The 13,700-nt window shown below is 35.3% G+C and overlaps 1 protein-coding gene across 1 annotated transcript in view; it reads right to left on the reverse strand.

The window, feature by feature from the left end:
- The window catches only part of GPR128 (G protein-coupled receptor 128), a 68,602-nt gene that overhangs the window by 53,190 nt on the left and 1,712 nt on the right, over window positions 1-13,700 (reverse strand). The window contains exon 2 of the mRNA XM_008570345.1: window positions 11,002-11,005. Within this exon, the coding sequence (XP_008568567.1) occupies window positions 11,002-11,005 (4 nt within the window). The remainder of the gene's footprint in view (window positions 1-11,001; window positions 11,006-13,700) is intronic.

Raw genomic sequence — 13,700 nt, forward strand, 5'->3', positions numbered from 1 at the left:
AAAATCAGTTTGAGATGGATCACAGAGCTAACAACAAAAGCTAAAACTAAGAATCTTCTCAGAGAAAACAATGAATAATATATTTGACAGTTTGAGAAAAAGATGTTTTTTAAAGGACACAAAAAGCACTTATCAACATGAAAGAAAAACTTGATAAATTGGACTTAATCAAAATTAAAAACTGCTACTCTTCAAAAGGCTATGTTAAGAAAATAAAATGGAAGCCACAGACTGGGAGAAAATATTTACAATACATGTAATCTGACAAAAGAATTGTATCCAGAAGTATAAACTAGAATTGTAAATTTAATTGTAAACTAGAATTTTAATTTGTAAATTGTAAAGAGTACTCATTAATAATAAGAATACAAATAGCCTACTTTTTTAAATGGGCAAAAGACATGAACAGACGCTTCATAAAAGAAAGGAGGCAATAAGCACATGATAATGCTCAGTATCTCAGTTGTCAGAGAAATACAAACTAAAGCTACAGTGAAACATCATTTCACACTCCCTAGAATAAACAGATAGATTAATACAGCTGAATAGAGAGTCCATAAATCGTCCCACACAAACATAGTCAACTGATCTTTGACAAAGGAACAATGGCAAATCAATGAAGAATAGTCTTTTCCACAAATGGTGCTAGAACAACTGGATGACCATATGCAAAAAAAATGAATCAAAACACAGACTTAAATCTTTCGCAAAAATTATCTCAGTATACATCATAGGCCTAATGTAAAATGCAAAACTATAAAACCTCTGGCAGATAGAAAGAAATCTCGGTGACCTTGGGTGTGGCCATGAATTTTACAACACAATATTAAGAACACAATCAATGAAAGAAAAAATGTATAAGTTAGACTTCATTAACAGTATTCTGAAATTGTTGTTTATCCTTTCCATCATACTTTTACTATTGTCGCATCTAAGATAATCAATATGTAGCATTTACATGTAGTTTTCTTTTTTTTAACCAGATTCAATTATTTTTATAGTTACACTTCTTTTGAGGTTTTTTCTTCCTTTTGGGGTAAATTTTGGCCATTTGTATTTATTTAGAAAATTGCCATTTGACCTAAGTTTTATATTATCTGGGATAAAATTTTCCATGGTATTTGCTTATGATTTTATTCAAATCCTGCTTCTCTGTGTTGTGACCGCTTTATTTTTCTACATATTGCTTAATTATGCTTTTTTGTCCTGATGAATCTTGCCACAGATTTATCTATTTAAATTCATCTTTTCAAAAAATTAGCTTTGGTTTTATTGATCTTAATTCTTGTTTCCTTGATTTCCATTCCACTAATTTGTTCTCTTTTTTCCCCATACAGTAGGGGCTATTTTTTTTTTTTTTATTGTTTCCTTGCTGCCCTTATCCATCTTTTTTTCCCTAAGTAATAGGCTTTATTTTTTATAGCAGTTTTAGCTTCACAGAGAAATTGAGCAGAAAGTACTGATAGTTCTCATCCCGCTCCCCCACCAACACAGTTTCTCCTGTTATTAACATGTTGCATTAGTGTGGTACGTTTGTTACAATTATGAGCCAATATTGATCTATTATTATTAACTCGATTTTATGTTAAGGTTTTCTCTTTATGTTGTACAGTTCTATGGGTTTTACCAAATGCATGATGTCGTGTACTTACCATTATGGTATCATACACCATTAATTTGTTCTTGTTTTTATTATATCCATACTTCCTTAGAATTTGTCCTTTCTTTCCTTTTTTTAATTTCTAAGGTTAAAATGCTTAAATAACTCATTTTAAATCTATCTGGCTTTGCAACATATTCCCAAACCTGCAAATGTCACTCCAAGTATATTTTTAGCTGTGTCCACAAATTGTGATATAGAGTCTTTCCCCACAGTTTTAAATATTTTGTAATTTTCATTTACGTGAAACTTTCATTTTCATGGAATGTTCATATTTAAAATAATTTTTTTACTCATGCAAGGGATTTTCTTGGTTATTTTATGCATTTCCTTCCAAATGTATTGCATTGTAGTCAGAGAATATAACCTACAGGACATTAATTCTTTGGTACTTACTGAGTCTTTTTCTGAAAATAACACATATTCTTCATTTATTGTGGCAATGATAATACATAAATTCACTAGATCTTGTTTGTTAGATGTGTTTTTCAAATTTCTGAATCCTTATTAATTTTCTCCACTTGATCTATCAGTTTCTCACAGAAAGGTATTAGATTCAACCACCCTGATTGTAAATTTCTATATTTATCTGTATATTTTTACCCAGTTTTGCCTTAAATATTTTGAGTCTGTGTTAATTGATGCATACAGGCACAGGATTATGGATTCTTCCTAGTTGAATTACTCCTACTATTATTGAGTAATAATTCTTCATAACGCTTTTTGCTTTAAACTCTATTTTCTGATATTAATATTGCTAACAGCTTTTTTTTTTTTTTTTTGGTTTGGTTAATATTTGCCTGGAATGGACCTTATCATCATTTGCTTTCCACCTTTTATGTGTTGTTAAATATTCAGTGTTACTTATAAACAGTATGAGCCACATTTTGTTTTGCTTCAATAATATATAGTATGATAATATCTTTGACGAGTTTAATCTACTTAAATCGTGTTTATTATTTCTATGATCTTATTTTGTGCCTGCCTCTATTTTTCTGCCTTATATCATATTTTATTTATTTCATTATTTTTTAGCATTTTGTTATCATCTTGGTTTTGAATCTCCTGCAGTACTAGCTTTTTAAAATGTAGAAAACAATCTACAGGTATTTAGATCCACCAAAAAGTTGGTCAGTTTCCTTGGTAGCCATTGTACCTTATATTGTATTCCTTCCTATGGGTTCAATTTCTCTCTCTCTCTCTCTCTCTCTCTCTCTCTCTCTCTCTCTCTCTCTCCACCCCCCACCCCCCCACCCCACCTTCCTTCCTGGGTCTATGAGTGACAGATACTCCAGTATTTATCTGAAAATAAATTTTATTTTTCCCTTACTCTTGACTGTCAGTTTAATAAGGTATAGAATTCTGGGTTGACAGCACTTTGAAGATATTCTTCCACTGTTTTCTAGAATTTTTTGTTGCTAATTAGAAGTGTTTTTTCTAGTCTTATTGTTATTCCTTTTTAAGGAATCTTTTTTTCTATAGATACCTTTTAAATTTTCTTTATCTGATATTCTGAAATTTTATCATGATGTGATTTGATTTTGTTTTGCCTCCTTGAGACTCAGTCATGCTTTCATCCCAGAAAATTCTAAAATAACAAATGCTGGCAAGGATGCAGAGAAAAGGCAACTCTTATATACTGTTGGTGGGAACATGAATTAGTACAACCATTATGAAAAACAATACAGAGGTTCTTCAAAAAAGTGAAAATAGAACCACCATATGATCCGGCAATCAATCCACTACTGGATATTTACCCAAAGGAAAGGAAATTAGTATACCAGAGAGATACCTGCACCTCCATGTTTATTGAAGTACTGTTCACAATAGCCAAGATATGGGATCAACCTACATGTCCCTAAACAGATGAATGGATAAAGAAAATGTGGTATATATACATAATGGAATACTACTCAGGCATAAAAAAGGATGAAATCCTATCATTCGCAGCTACATAGATGAGTATGGAAGTCATTACATTAGATGAAATAAGTCAGGCACAGAAATGTTCTCACTTATATGTGGGAGCTAAAATAGTTGAATTTACAGAAGTAGAATGGTGGTTACCAGAGGCTGGGAAGGGTAGGGAGGAGAGAGGAATAGGGAGAGGTTGCTTAATGGACACAAACTTACAACTACATAGGAAGAATAAGTTCTAGGATTCTATAGTAGTACTAGGTATCTATGAGTAACAACAATTTATTGTAAATTTTCAAATGACTAGAAAAGAGGAGTTCAAATGTTCTCAACACAAAGAAATAACATTTGTGATGATGGATATGCTAATTATCCTGATTTAAACATCACAAATTGTATACATATATCAAATAATAGAACTCTGTATACCATAAGTCTGTACAATAAAAAATTAAAGAAAGAAAAAAAGAGAAAGAGAAAGAAAGACAGAAAGAAAAAAAGAAAGAAAGAAATCTCAGTCATTATTTCTTCAAGTTTTTCCTCTCCCATATTTTCTATTATCTTCTGTAATTTCTGATAAACCCTCCTGATATTTAGTCATATATATTTCAAGTTTCCTAACCTTAATTTTATTGTTAAAAACTCATTTTTTTACTGTGCTGCAGTATGGGTTATTTCTTCTTTTCCTCTCCCATATTTTCTATTATCTTCTGTAATTTCTGATAAACCCTCCTGATATTTAGCCATATATATTTCAAGTTTCCTAACCTTAATTTTATTGTTAAAAACTCATTTTTTTACTGTGCTGCAGTGTGGGTTATTTCTTTAGCTCTCTTTTCCATTTCCCTAGTTTTCTCTTTAATCATTTTTAATCTCCTTTTAAACCACTCATTAATTTTTATTATTGTTACTATATTTTTTGTTTAAGAAATACTATTCAGCTCTTTTCCAAGTTGTATAAAAATATATTTTACTTTTGTGATTGTTTCCCCTGTATTTTTAACTATCTAATCATTTAAAAAATACTTTATATTCTCTTTCAGATTGTTTTGTGATATCCGTTTAGGGGAGGGTTATCCCTTTGGATTGCATCCACCATCATGGTTCATATGTAATTTTCGATCATAAACTCATCTTTGTCTTATTACTGTTTTTCCATGAGACCTTTATGGTCCTGTTCATGAAAATATTTCTGTAGGGAGATGTCAAGATTACTTCTTTTATGATCCTGGGGCACCATCAGTAGTCATCTTAAACTAGTATTAGAATAATTTCTCACTGGGAGTTGCTGTACCATACAGGTAGGACAAATTCAGATTTTATAGCCTGGGGTTTCTCTCACTTGTAGTGACTTTTCCACCCTTACTCATAGCTCAGAACAGATAATATTACTATTTAATGCTTCTCTGAGCGAGTGAGCAGATTTTTTCTAATCTCCTTCTTGTGGTTGAGGCAACTCCTCCTGGCTTCAGGAATTAAGCAGGTGGCTCAGGTCCAACTTCTCCACTTCACACAGGCAGGAAGTCATGCTTCCTGTCCCCATGAATGCACCAAAGGCACAGCCTCTAGGGTTTATGCCAGCGTCCACTCACCGTTATGATACTGACTTTGCTCTTTGTTTCTGCCACCTGGGATTTCCTTTCACTAAAGAAAGCCTGCTTATATATTTGAATTATTGTCATATTTATCCATAACCTCTATATGTTTGTAAGCAGCAAGAAGACCTATCCATGTCTACTCATTCTGCCTTTTTGCTGTAAGTCAAGAGCCATTTCTTATAGGTAAGAAGTATTTCAACAACCTTTAGAACAAGGGTCATAACTTGTATGTAGCACAATGCAGTTGCATAGAAGGTACCCAACACATGCTTGTTGACTGGTGTCTTTGCCACTTGCATTTTTGTTGAGGATATCTAGTTCAAGCTGAACCATCCACTTCTCTGTCATAATACATATTTAACACCTCATGCTACTCACTTCAAGATTCTAGCACAATGCAGTTGCATAGAAGGTACCCAACACATGCTTGTTGACTGGTGTCTTTGCCACTTGAATTTTTGTTGAGGATATCTAGTTCAAGCTGAACCATCCACTTCTCTGTCATAATACATATTTAACACCTCATGCTACTCACTTCAAGATTCTAGCCTTGGAAATAACTAAATTGCCCAGAAAATATAGCAAAAGTAGTATTGGTATCTTTAAGACTGTAGTTTACATAGAGAAAATCAGATCCAGAAAGATTAAGAGGCTTGTTCATTATCATATAACTAGTTTTAGAATTATGGACTCGAAAAGTGACTTTTAGCTATTTGTTAGCCCAATCCCCTCATTCTACATAAAGGTGAGTGCTTTGTTCCAGATGAGCAATTAGTTAGTAGTCAAGCAGGTGCTAGACTCAGATCTCCTTGTTACTAATCAAGTGCTCCTGCTCCCTCCTCTCACAGCGACAGCCAGCATCCGCCTCATTTTACTTGAGGATACATACTGGAACATGTATAATAGCAGTATTTTCTTTTATAACACCAGTATGATACTAATGATATTTTCCTACATTCTTTTAAATTGTAAGTACCATTTCCAGAAATATTAGCCCTGTTTTCAATACTTTTACTACACATCTTGGAAGATTAAATACAGAACATACCTGACATATTTATGCTGCTTGAGAAAGTGTACTATTAAATATTCCAAGTGGAAACTATAGTTTTCTTCTCCTAATCTAGACAAAATTGAAATCTGCTTCAAAAAGCCTAATCTGAATAAATGGGGGAATAAAAACATCTTTCCTCTGTCAAAGAAACTTCACCTGGAGACCCTTTCTAGTGTCTGGCTCAGTTTGGGGGGTTTGGAATACAAGCACTTGTCATTTGTCCCAAATCAGGAGTTTGAAATAGTTGGGTGAGAATAAAGTTTCCTATTAAATGAGGAGCAATGTTTAGGAAAGTTTATTCTGTTATGGAAAAAAAAAAAAACTCTGAAAGATGTATAGAGACAAAATACATAAATTATAGTCTGTAAGGTAAAATTTGTTTAATATTAACTACCTGGTTAAATACTTCAATAAACTGGTTAAATATTTTAATAAGCTTTTCTCCTGATGGTGTAGTATAAATACTGAAAAACATATTGAGGCAGATATGGCAGTTCTCAGAACTGTTTCTGTTTCTGTTTCGAGCTAGTCAATCAAACTTAATATTTAACCTGTCGTTGACCTGCAGTTTGATAACTTGAGTCTCAATCCAAAGATCCACTCTAGATCAATGGTATATATTCAAGATATAAATCATCGTGTGTGGAAAACTATGTTCTTCACTGAACTATCTAAAAATTCATAAATTAGAGAACAGTAGCTAACATTTATTGAGTGCTTACAAAGTACTAGACATCTTAAATCTTTAAATGTTAACTCATTTAATTCTCATAACAGCCCTATGAGGCAGGGTTCATTATTACTTCTGTAATACATAAGAAAACCGAGGCACAGAAATGTCTCTTTCTCAAAGTTACTCAGCTCGTAAGCAGCAGCATTGGATTTAATCCTGGCAGGCTGGGTCCAGAGCTTTATCCCCCTACTCTCAAATGCACACTCTTATCCATTATATCCTATAACAGATCTTCAACACGTGTGTCATCAAAGACCCACAGGTGATAGTCATATCCACAATTTCAGGTAAAAATATCTAATACCTGCAAATCTGGGAATAATCCACAAAACCAAGATTCTAGCCTCTTTGTTCAAGACAGTGACTTTTAAAATGGGATCAACATTAAATATCACTGTGACTGGTGTTAAAATCATGCATGCCCCTCAGCCAATTGCATAAATTTATTTCTCAAAAAATAATCTCTTCCCTTTAATAGAAGGTTTTTTTTTTAATTTAGAGGGTGGTTATGTGAGGAAGCAAGAAGGGAGATTGGTAAAGAAGCAGAAAAGAGATTTACAACAGCAGGATTAAGACTAACACTGAAGCTGCCTAACACCCAACTTCCTTCATTCAGAAAACACTTCTCTGGACTTTCTTTTAACCCCCAAATGCAACTGTTATCCAGGAACAGTCACAAGTTAGATTTATTAGCAAGTTTTTCTCTGGAGGAAGTACTGTAATTGAGTTAAATGGAAGCCAAGTACCTGGGAACAGATTATTTTCTGACATACAGTAAACTCTTCTTGACCTTTCCCGACAATCCACATTTTCTATTGTGTAAGAATTATCAATGCCATGAAATTTGACCTTAGGGTTTGGCAATATTTCAAGCAACTAAAGTGTCCTGTTAGGCTGGAGATAGGTGCATCCTGTGATAGGGAATGAAGGTTAGAATATCTGGAGAGGGGTGCAGAAAAGAGTCATAATGGCAGAGATCAGGAAATTCTATGAAATAAGGTCAAATAAGGTATAGCAGCATCGCTAATGTGTTCTGAGGTTAAGATGCTCTGTCATAGATAGAAGTTTGTTTTGTTTTGTTTTGTTAAATCCCCCACTATCACGATTATGGACATTTGTCTGTGCTTACATCAAGCCTGCTCAAGTCAGACAATGTCAAGAGAAAGAAATACAGTAATGCTTAATTAGATTTACATTTTACTTTCATCATCAAGCATAATGGTACCCAAAAGTCAAACTGCTTCCTGTGTTGTTCCACTTGTTAGTGGAAGCATGAAGCTGACAGAGACAGAGCACCTTACATCTGCCCATTCTGAAAATAAATCAGACAATGTTTTTCTATGAAGAACACCCAGTGTGAAAAGGCTGGAGGTCGGGCAAAACTTAGATTTGCTCCATCATGAAAGCACCCTACAAGATTGCTAATCATATGGGTAAACAAAAGAGGCCACACACACTGAAAAGATCTTAATGAAGCCGAGAATTCTAGAAATGGACATGTGTCACATGGCTTAGAGCAGAGGAAGAAAACTGAAATGGAGTCTTTCTTAACTGAAAAGGTCTAAACTCTTCTAAAATGGTGTCTTTCTTAACAAATCCAGAATTTTATTTCTTCTAATGTTTTGAAGCAAATCTGAAGGAAGTGGTAGCTACGTTATTTCATTCTCAGTATAACTCTGTGACAACTGCTAGTTCATGATATGGACTGAATGTTTGTGTCTGCTCCAAATTTATCTGTTGAAGCCTAATTCTCAATGTGATCATATGAGAAGGTAGGCTTTGGGGAGGTGATTAGTTCATGAGGGTGGATCCCTCATGATTGGGATTAGTGCCCTTAAGAGGCTGAAGAGTTCTCCCCTTCTGACATATAAGGATGCAGCCAGAAGCCACCTTCTCTGAACCAGGAAAGCCTAATTCTCAATGTGATCATATGAGAAGGTAGGCTTTGGGGAGGTGATTAGTTCATGAGGGTGGATCCCTCATGATTGGGATTAGTGCCCTTAAGAGGCTGAAGAGTTCTCCCCTTCTGACATATAAGGATGCAGCAAGAAGCCACCTTCTCTGAACCAGGAAGCAGATCCTCACCAGACGCTGAATCTGCTGGTGCCTCGACTTAAGACTTGATTAGTTCATGAGGGTGGATCCCTCATGATTGGGATTAGTGCCCTTAAGAGGCTGAAGAGACCAGAGTTCTCCCCTTCTGACATATAAGGATGCAGCAAGAAGCCACCTTCTCTGAACCAGGAAGCAGGTCCTCACCAGACGCTGAATCTGCTGGTGCCTCGACTTCAGACCTCACAGGCTCCAGAGCTGTGAGAAATCAATTTCTGTTGTTTATAAGGTACCCAGTTTATGGCATTTTGTTAAAGCAGCTGAAATGGACTAAGACAGTCTAGTTTCTGGTTTTCACATGATTCTTTTATTTACTCATCAACTATGTACTGGCAACTATATTCCAAGTACTATTCTAAGTACAAGGAATACAGGCTAATAATGTCAGGTCCCTATTTTCTTGGAGCTTTCATTGTAGAAATAAAGAACACCATCAACCAGGAAACAAATAAATTATCAGTGATAAAAGCCATAAGAAATACGTTAAAAAGAAAGCAAATAGAATGATAATTCATACTGGGTGCATAGAAAAGATCTCTTTGAGGGGATGACATTTAACCTAAGATTTAAATCATCAGAGAAGATGACAGCTATGTGAAACTCTACATGAAGAGTGTTTTAGGCAAACTGAAAACATCAGAAAAAAACCAAGTCTTGAGCTCCTTTTGGAAATTGCCAAAGTCATCAACAGTTTTGAAAAATTTCTTTGCCAAACAAAAATTCAATAGTTGTGTTAGTCCGTTTCCGTTGCTTATAACAAAATACATGGAACTGTGTGAGCTATAAGAAAACAAAATTCATTGCTTACAGTTTCAGAGGCTAGAAAGTCTAAAGTCCAGGAACATATCTGATGAAGACTTTCTTTGGTGGTGACTTCAGTAATGGCAGGGTATCACATTGCGAAAATGGCAGAACAGAGAGCAGAGCAAGAGAGAGAGATTTTTTTGTGCTCCCCTTTTACGCCCTCCAAACCACGCCCATGAGCACCATTTTTAATCCAGTCACTATGGCAGGGTCCAATAACCTAATCACCTCTTGAAGGCCCCACCTTTCGAATACCATAATAGGATTTCCCATCCTCTAACAATCACTTAGTGGGGGCTGTTTCTAATACATAAAACTTGGGGGATACAATTCAAGCTTCAGTGAGTTTTGGGGGACATAATTCAATCCACTACAAATGGATAAGAAATCCTGTTCCTTGGAGTATAGATGGAGAAGATGTTACACTTGTGAGTACATCTCATTGTTCTACATTGGTGAAAAAAGATCATTATTATTTAATGTTTCCATCAGCAGCATATAAAAATGCTAAAGACTGTTCCAGCAGTCCTGAAAGCCTTGTCTACTCCCATGAAATGCTGTCAATTTTATCAAGACCAGAACCTTAAAATGTAACACTTTAACAAGAGGTTTGATTAAGAAATAGGAGCAGAATAAAAAAGTGCTCTATACTACAGAGAAGATCACTGGTGTTCTAAAGGCTATGTCTTGAAGCACTTGTTTGATATTTAACCCAATGATTCATTTAAAAAAATAAAAAGGAAAACTTAACACTTAGAATAATTAGACAGAGTTGAGCTCATTCATGGCTGTTTGATGGCTAGTAGATGTTTGGAGTTATGTAAATGTGAGAACTCTTTTCATTAAAGGCAGTCACCAGGATGCATACTACTTGAAAATGCAGTCTCTTTTGCTGCTCTGGACTAGAACACTGAAGGCAGACAACCAACCATACAGCTTTACAAAGGTGGAGGAAGCACTTTTGCACAGCCTAGAAGGTGGCAAAGCCACTACAGTTACTCCACAACCAAAAATCTGTAGACAGCATTTGAAGACTCCAAAAACCTTAAAACTGAAGCATGGTCATTAACCTACACTCCGTAAACAGAATTAATAATGTATATCCCATTGACTTGAAGACAACACGACTCCCCAAAGAGCCCGATTTTGCCTAGAAAAACAACAGAATGCTCTGATTCTACTGCTTACAGCATACCTTTGTGAATTAGGGTTTTCAGCCAGTGTCATCTCAAAAGAAAAGATGAATTCATTGATTTTGGCTAACATTGTCTTCCCTTTTGGAAGACAGAAGAGTGTAGAGTTAAGACCACAGATGCAAGGCTGGCCAGTTAGCTCAGTTGTTCAGAATGTTGTGCTAATAACACCAAGGTCAAGGGTTTGATCCCTGTACTGGCCAGACACCAAAAAATAAAATAAAGACCACAGATACTGAAGTCAGAATGATCTACGTTCAAATCCAGACCTGACACTTGCTAGCTATGTAAGTATGAAAATGTTTTCTGAGACTTAGATTCTTCATTTGTAACATAGATATAGTATCTGCCTCAAAAGTGGTTGTCAGGATTAAATGAGATAAGGTATATGAAATTTTTAGCACATTACCTAGAACATAGTAAGAATTTTTGAAATTATAGGTATTATAATAATTAAATGCATAGATAGTATATACATTGTCATATCAATATTCACTCTACAGCCAAAAATAATAACTTATTGAAATTTACTCATAGAGGAATTTTAATTTTTTCCTATTTTTCACAGAGGCCATTACTTTTTCATGAAAAATGAAAGTGAAAGAGACATAATTTATATATTTTGTTTATGTTGACAAAATAAATTTTGAATGCAATAAAATTAATTTATCCAAAATTTTACATGTCTGTTTATGTATGTTTTTTCTGAATAAGACATTTATAGTTTTTATCGGTTTCTCAGAGATATGTGTGAACTCTCTCCCTCTTAAAAAAATAAATTTAAAAACGATTCATCTCTACACCCAAGTAAAAGGACCAAAACAAGAATATTCAACAAAAACATGAGATGGGATGGGATGGAATGGGATGGAATGGGATGGGATGGAAAGATGTGGCGTAGAGTGGAGTGAGTGGACAGGCATGAAGTGGAATGAAATGGAATTTATCAACTAAAATGCCCTTGAATAAAATGTACAAGGCAAAATAGCAACAGCAAACAGTACCAGCCTGTCAATCTTTTTCTTTAAGTGATAGTGATGACCTCTTTTTCAACTGGGTTTACCCAAAAGCTGAGGGATACTTCTACATAAAGAGCCAATTGAAAAATTCAGGACAACAGAAAAGTTTGTCTTTTCTGAGGAGCTGGTGTGCTTCTGCTGTTAGAAATGGAATCTTTGTTACTTATTCTTCCTTTTGGGTCTTAGCCCTCAGGAAGCTCAGGGATATGTTTTATATTTACTGTAAGCAATTCCCCCTAAGCCTTTATTTTTCCTATTTTTTCTGTCCCCTACCCTGCATTCTTCCTTATGTTGTTTTTATACTTTTGTCCTTGGGGTTTTTTTGTTCATTTGTTTGTTTGTGGGGTTTTTTGGTCCTTGTTTTAGTTGTTCTTTTGTAACTGTGTCCTTTATAAAGGAAGGAAGGAAGGAAGGAAGGAAGGAAGGAAGGAAGGAAGGAAGGAAGGAAGAACTTCTCAAAAGTATAACCTTCAAATGAGATATTATAAACATAGCAGCCTTAACAGGGTAAAAATCTGTAGTTCATAATATTTTAAACCTGAATTAAACTATTTTACAAACCTTAAACCAAAAAAAACCCCACATTTTCCCCAAATTTAAACGTTATTGTTTTTGTTCTGGTAAATGTTCTCATTCTAGATATTACTAATGAAGTATTACTAATGAAGTATTCTCTAAACACTGTTCTTGGGGGTTGGGGCAGATCTACTCCCCGCTGCCACTCCAGCAGCAGCCAGTATATCGGACCCCTTTCGCCCTCAACCGTGGATCTTTGCAGCCACTCTGCCTGGTGCTTCTGTGGCTCCCCAACCTTCAATCCAACGCAGTTACCTGCTCAGAGGGCAGACTGCCTCCCCTGCTGCGTCTCTTGCTGGGCATTTTTTACTCTTATTTACAGTTTTGTTAGAAACTTTCTGTTACTTACAAAAAGACGTTGCTTTAGCACATCCAACATCGAATCCCTTTCTGGAGAATCTCTGCAGCCCAAGGAAACCAGAATTAGGATGGAAGGAAGGAAGGAAGGAAGGAAGGAAGGAAGGAAGGAAAGAAGAACTTCTCAAAAGTATAACCTTCAAATGAGATATTATAAACACAGCAGCCTTAACAGGGTAAAATCTGTAGTTCATAATATTTTAAACCTGAATTAAACTATTTTACAAACGTTAAACCAAAAAAATCCCCACATCTTCCCCAAATTTAAACGTTATTGTTTTCGTTCTGGTAAATGTTCTCATTCTAGTTCTGTAGATATTACTAATGAAGTATTCTCTAAACACTGTTGGGGGTTGGGGCAGATCCACTCCCCGCTGCCACTCCAGCAGCAGCCAGTATATCGGACCCATTTTGCCCTCAACCGTGGATCTTTGCAGCCACTCTGCCTGGTGCTTCTGTGGCTCCCCAACCTTCAATCCAACGCAGTTACCTGCTCAGAGGGCAGACTGCCTCCCCTGCTGCGTCTCTTGCAGGACATTTTTTTACTCTTATTTACAGTTTTGTTAGAAACTTTCTGTTACTTACAAAAAGACGTTGCTTTAGCACATCCAACATTGAATCCCTTTCTGGAGAATCTCTGCAGCCCAAGGAAACCAGAATTAGGATGACTGAAAGTT

This window comes from Galeopterus variegatus, unplaced genomic scaffold (assembly GCF_000696425.1).
Source record: "Galeopterus variegatus unplaced genomic scaffold, G_variegatus-3.0.2 Scaffold596, whole genome shotgun sequence".
NCBI classification, from domain to species: Eukaryota; Metazoa; Chordata; class Mammalia; order Dermoptera; family Cynocephalidae; genus Galeopterus; species Galeopterus variegatus.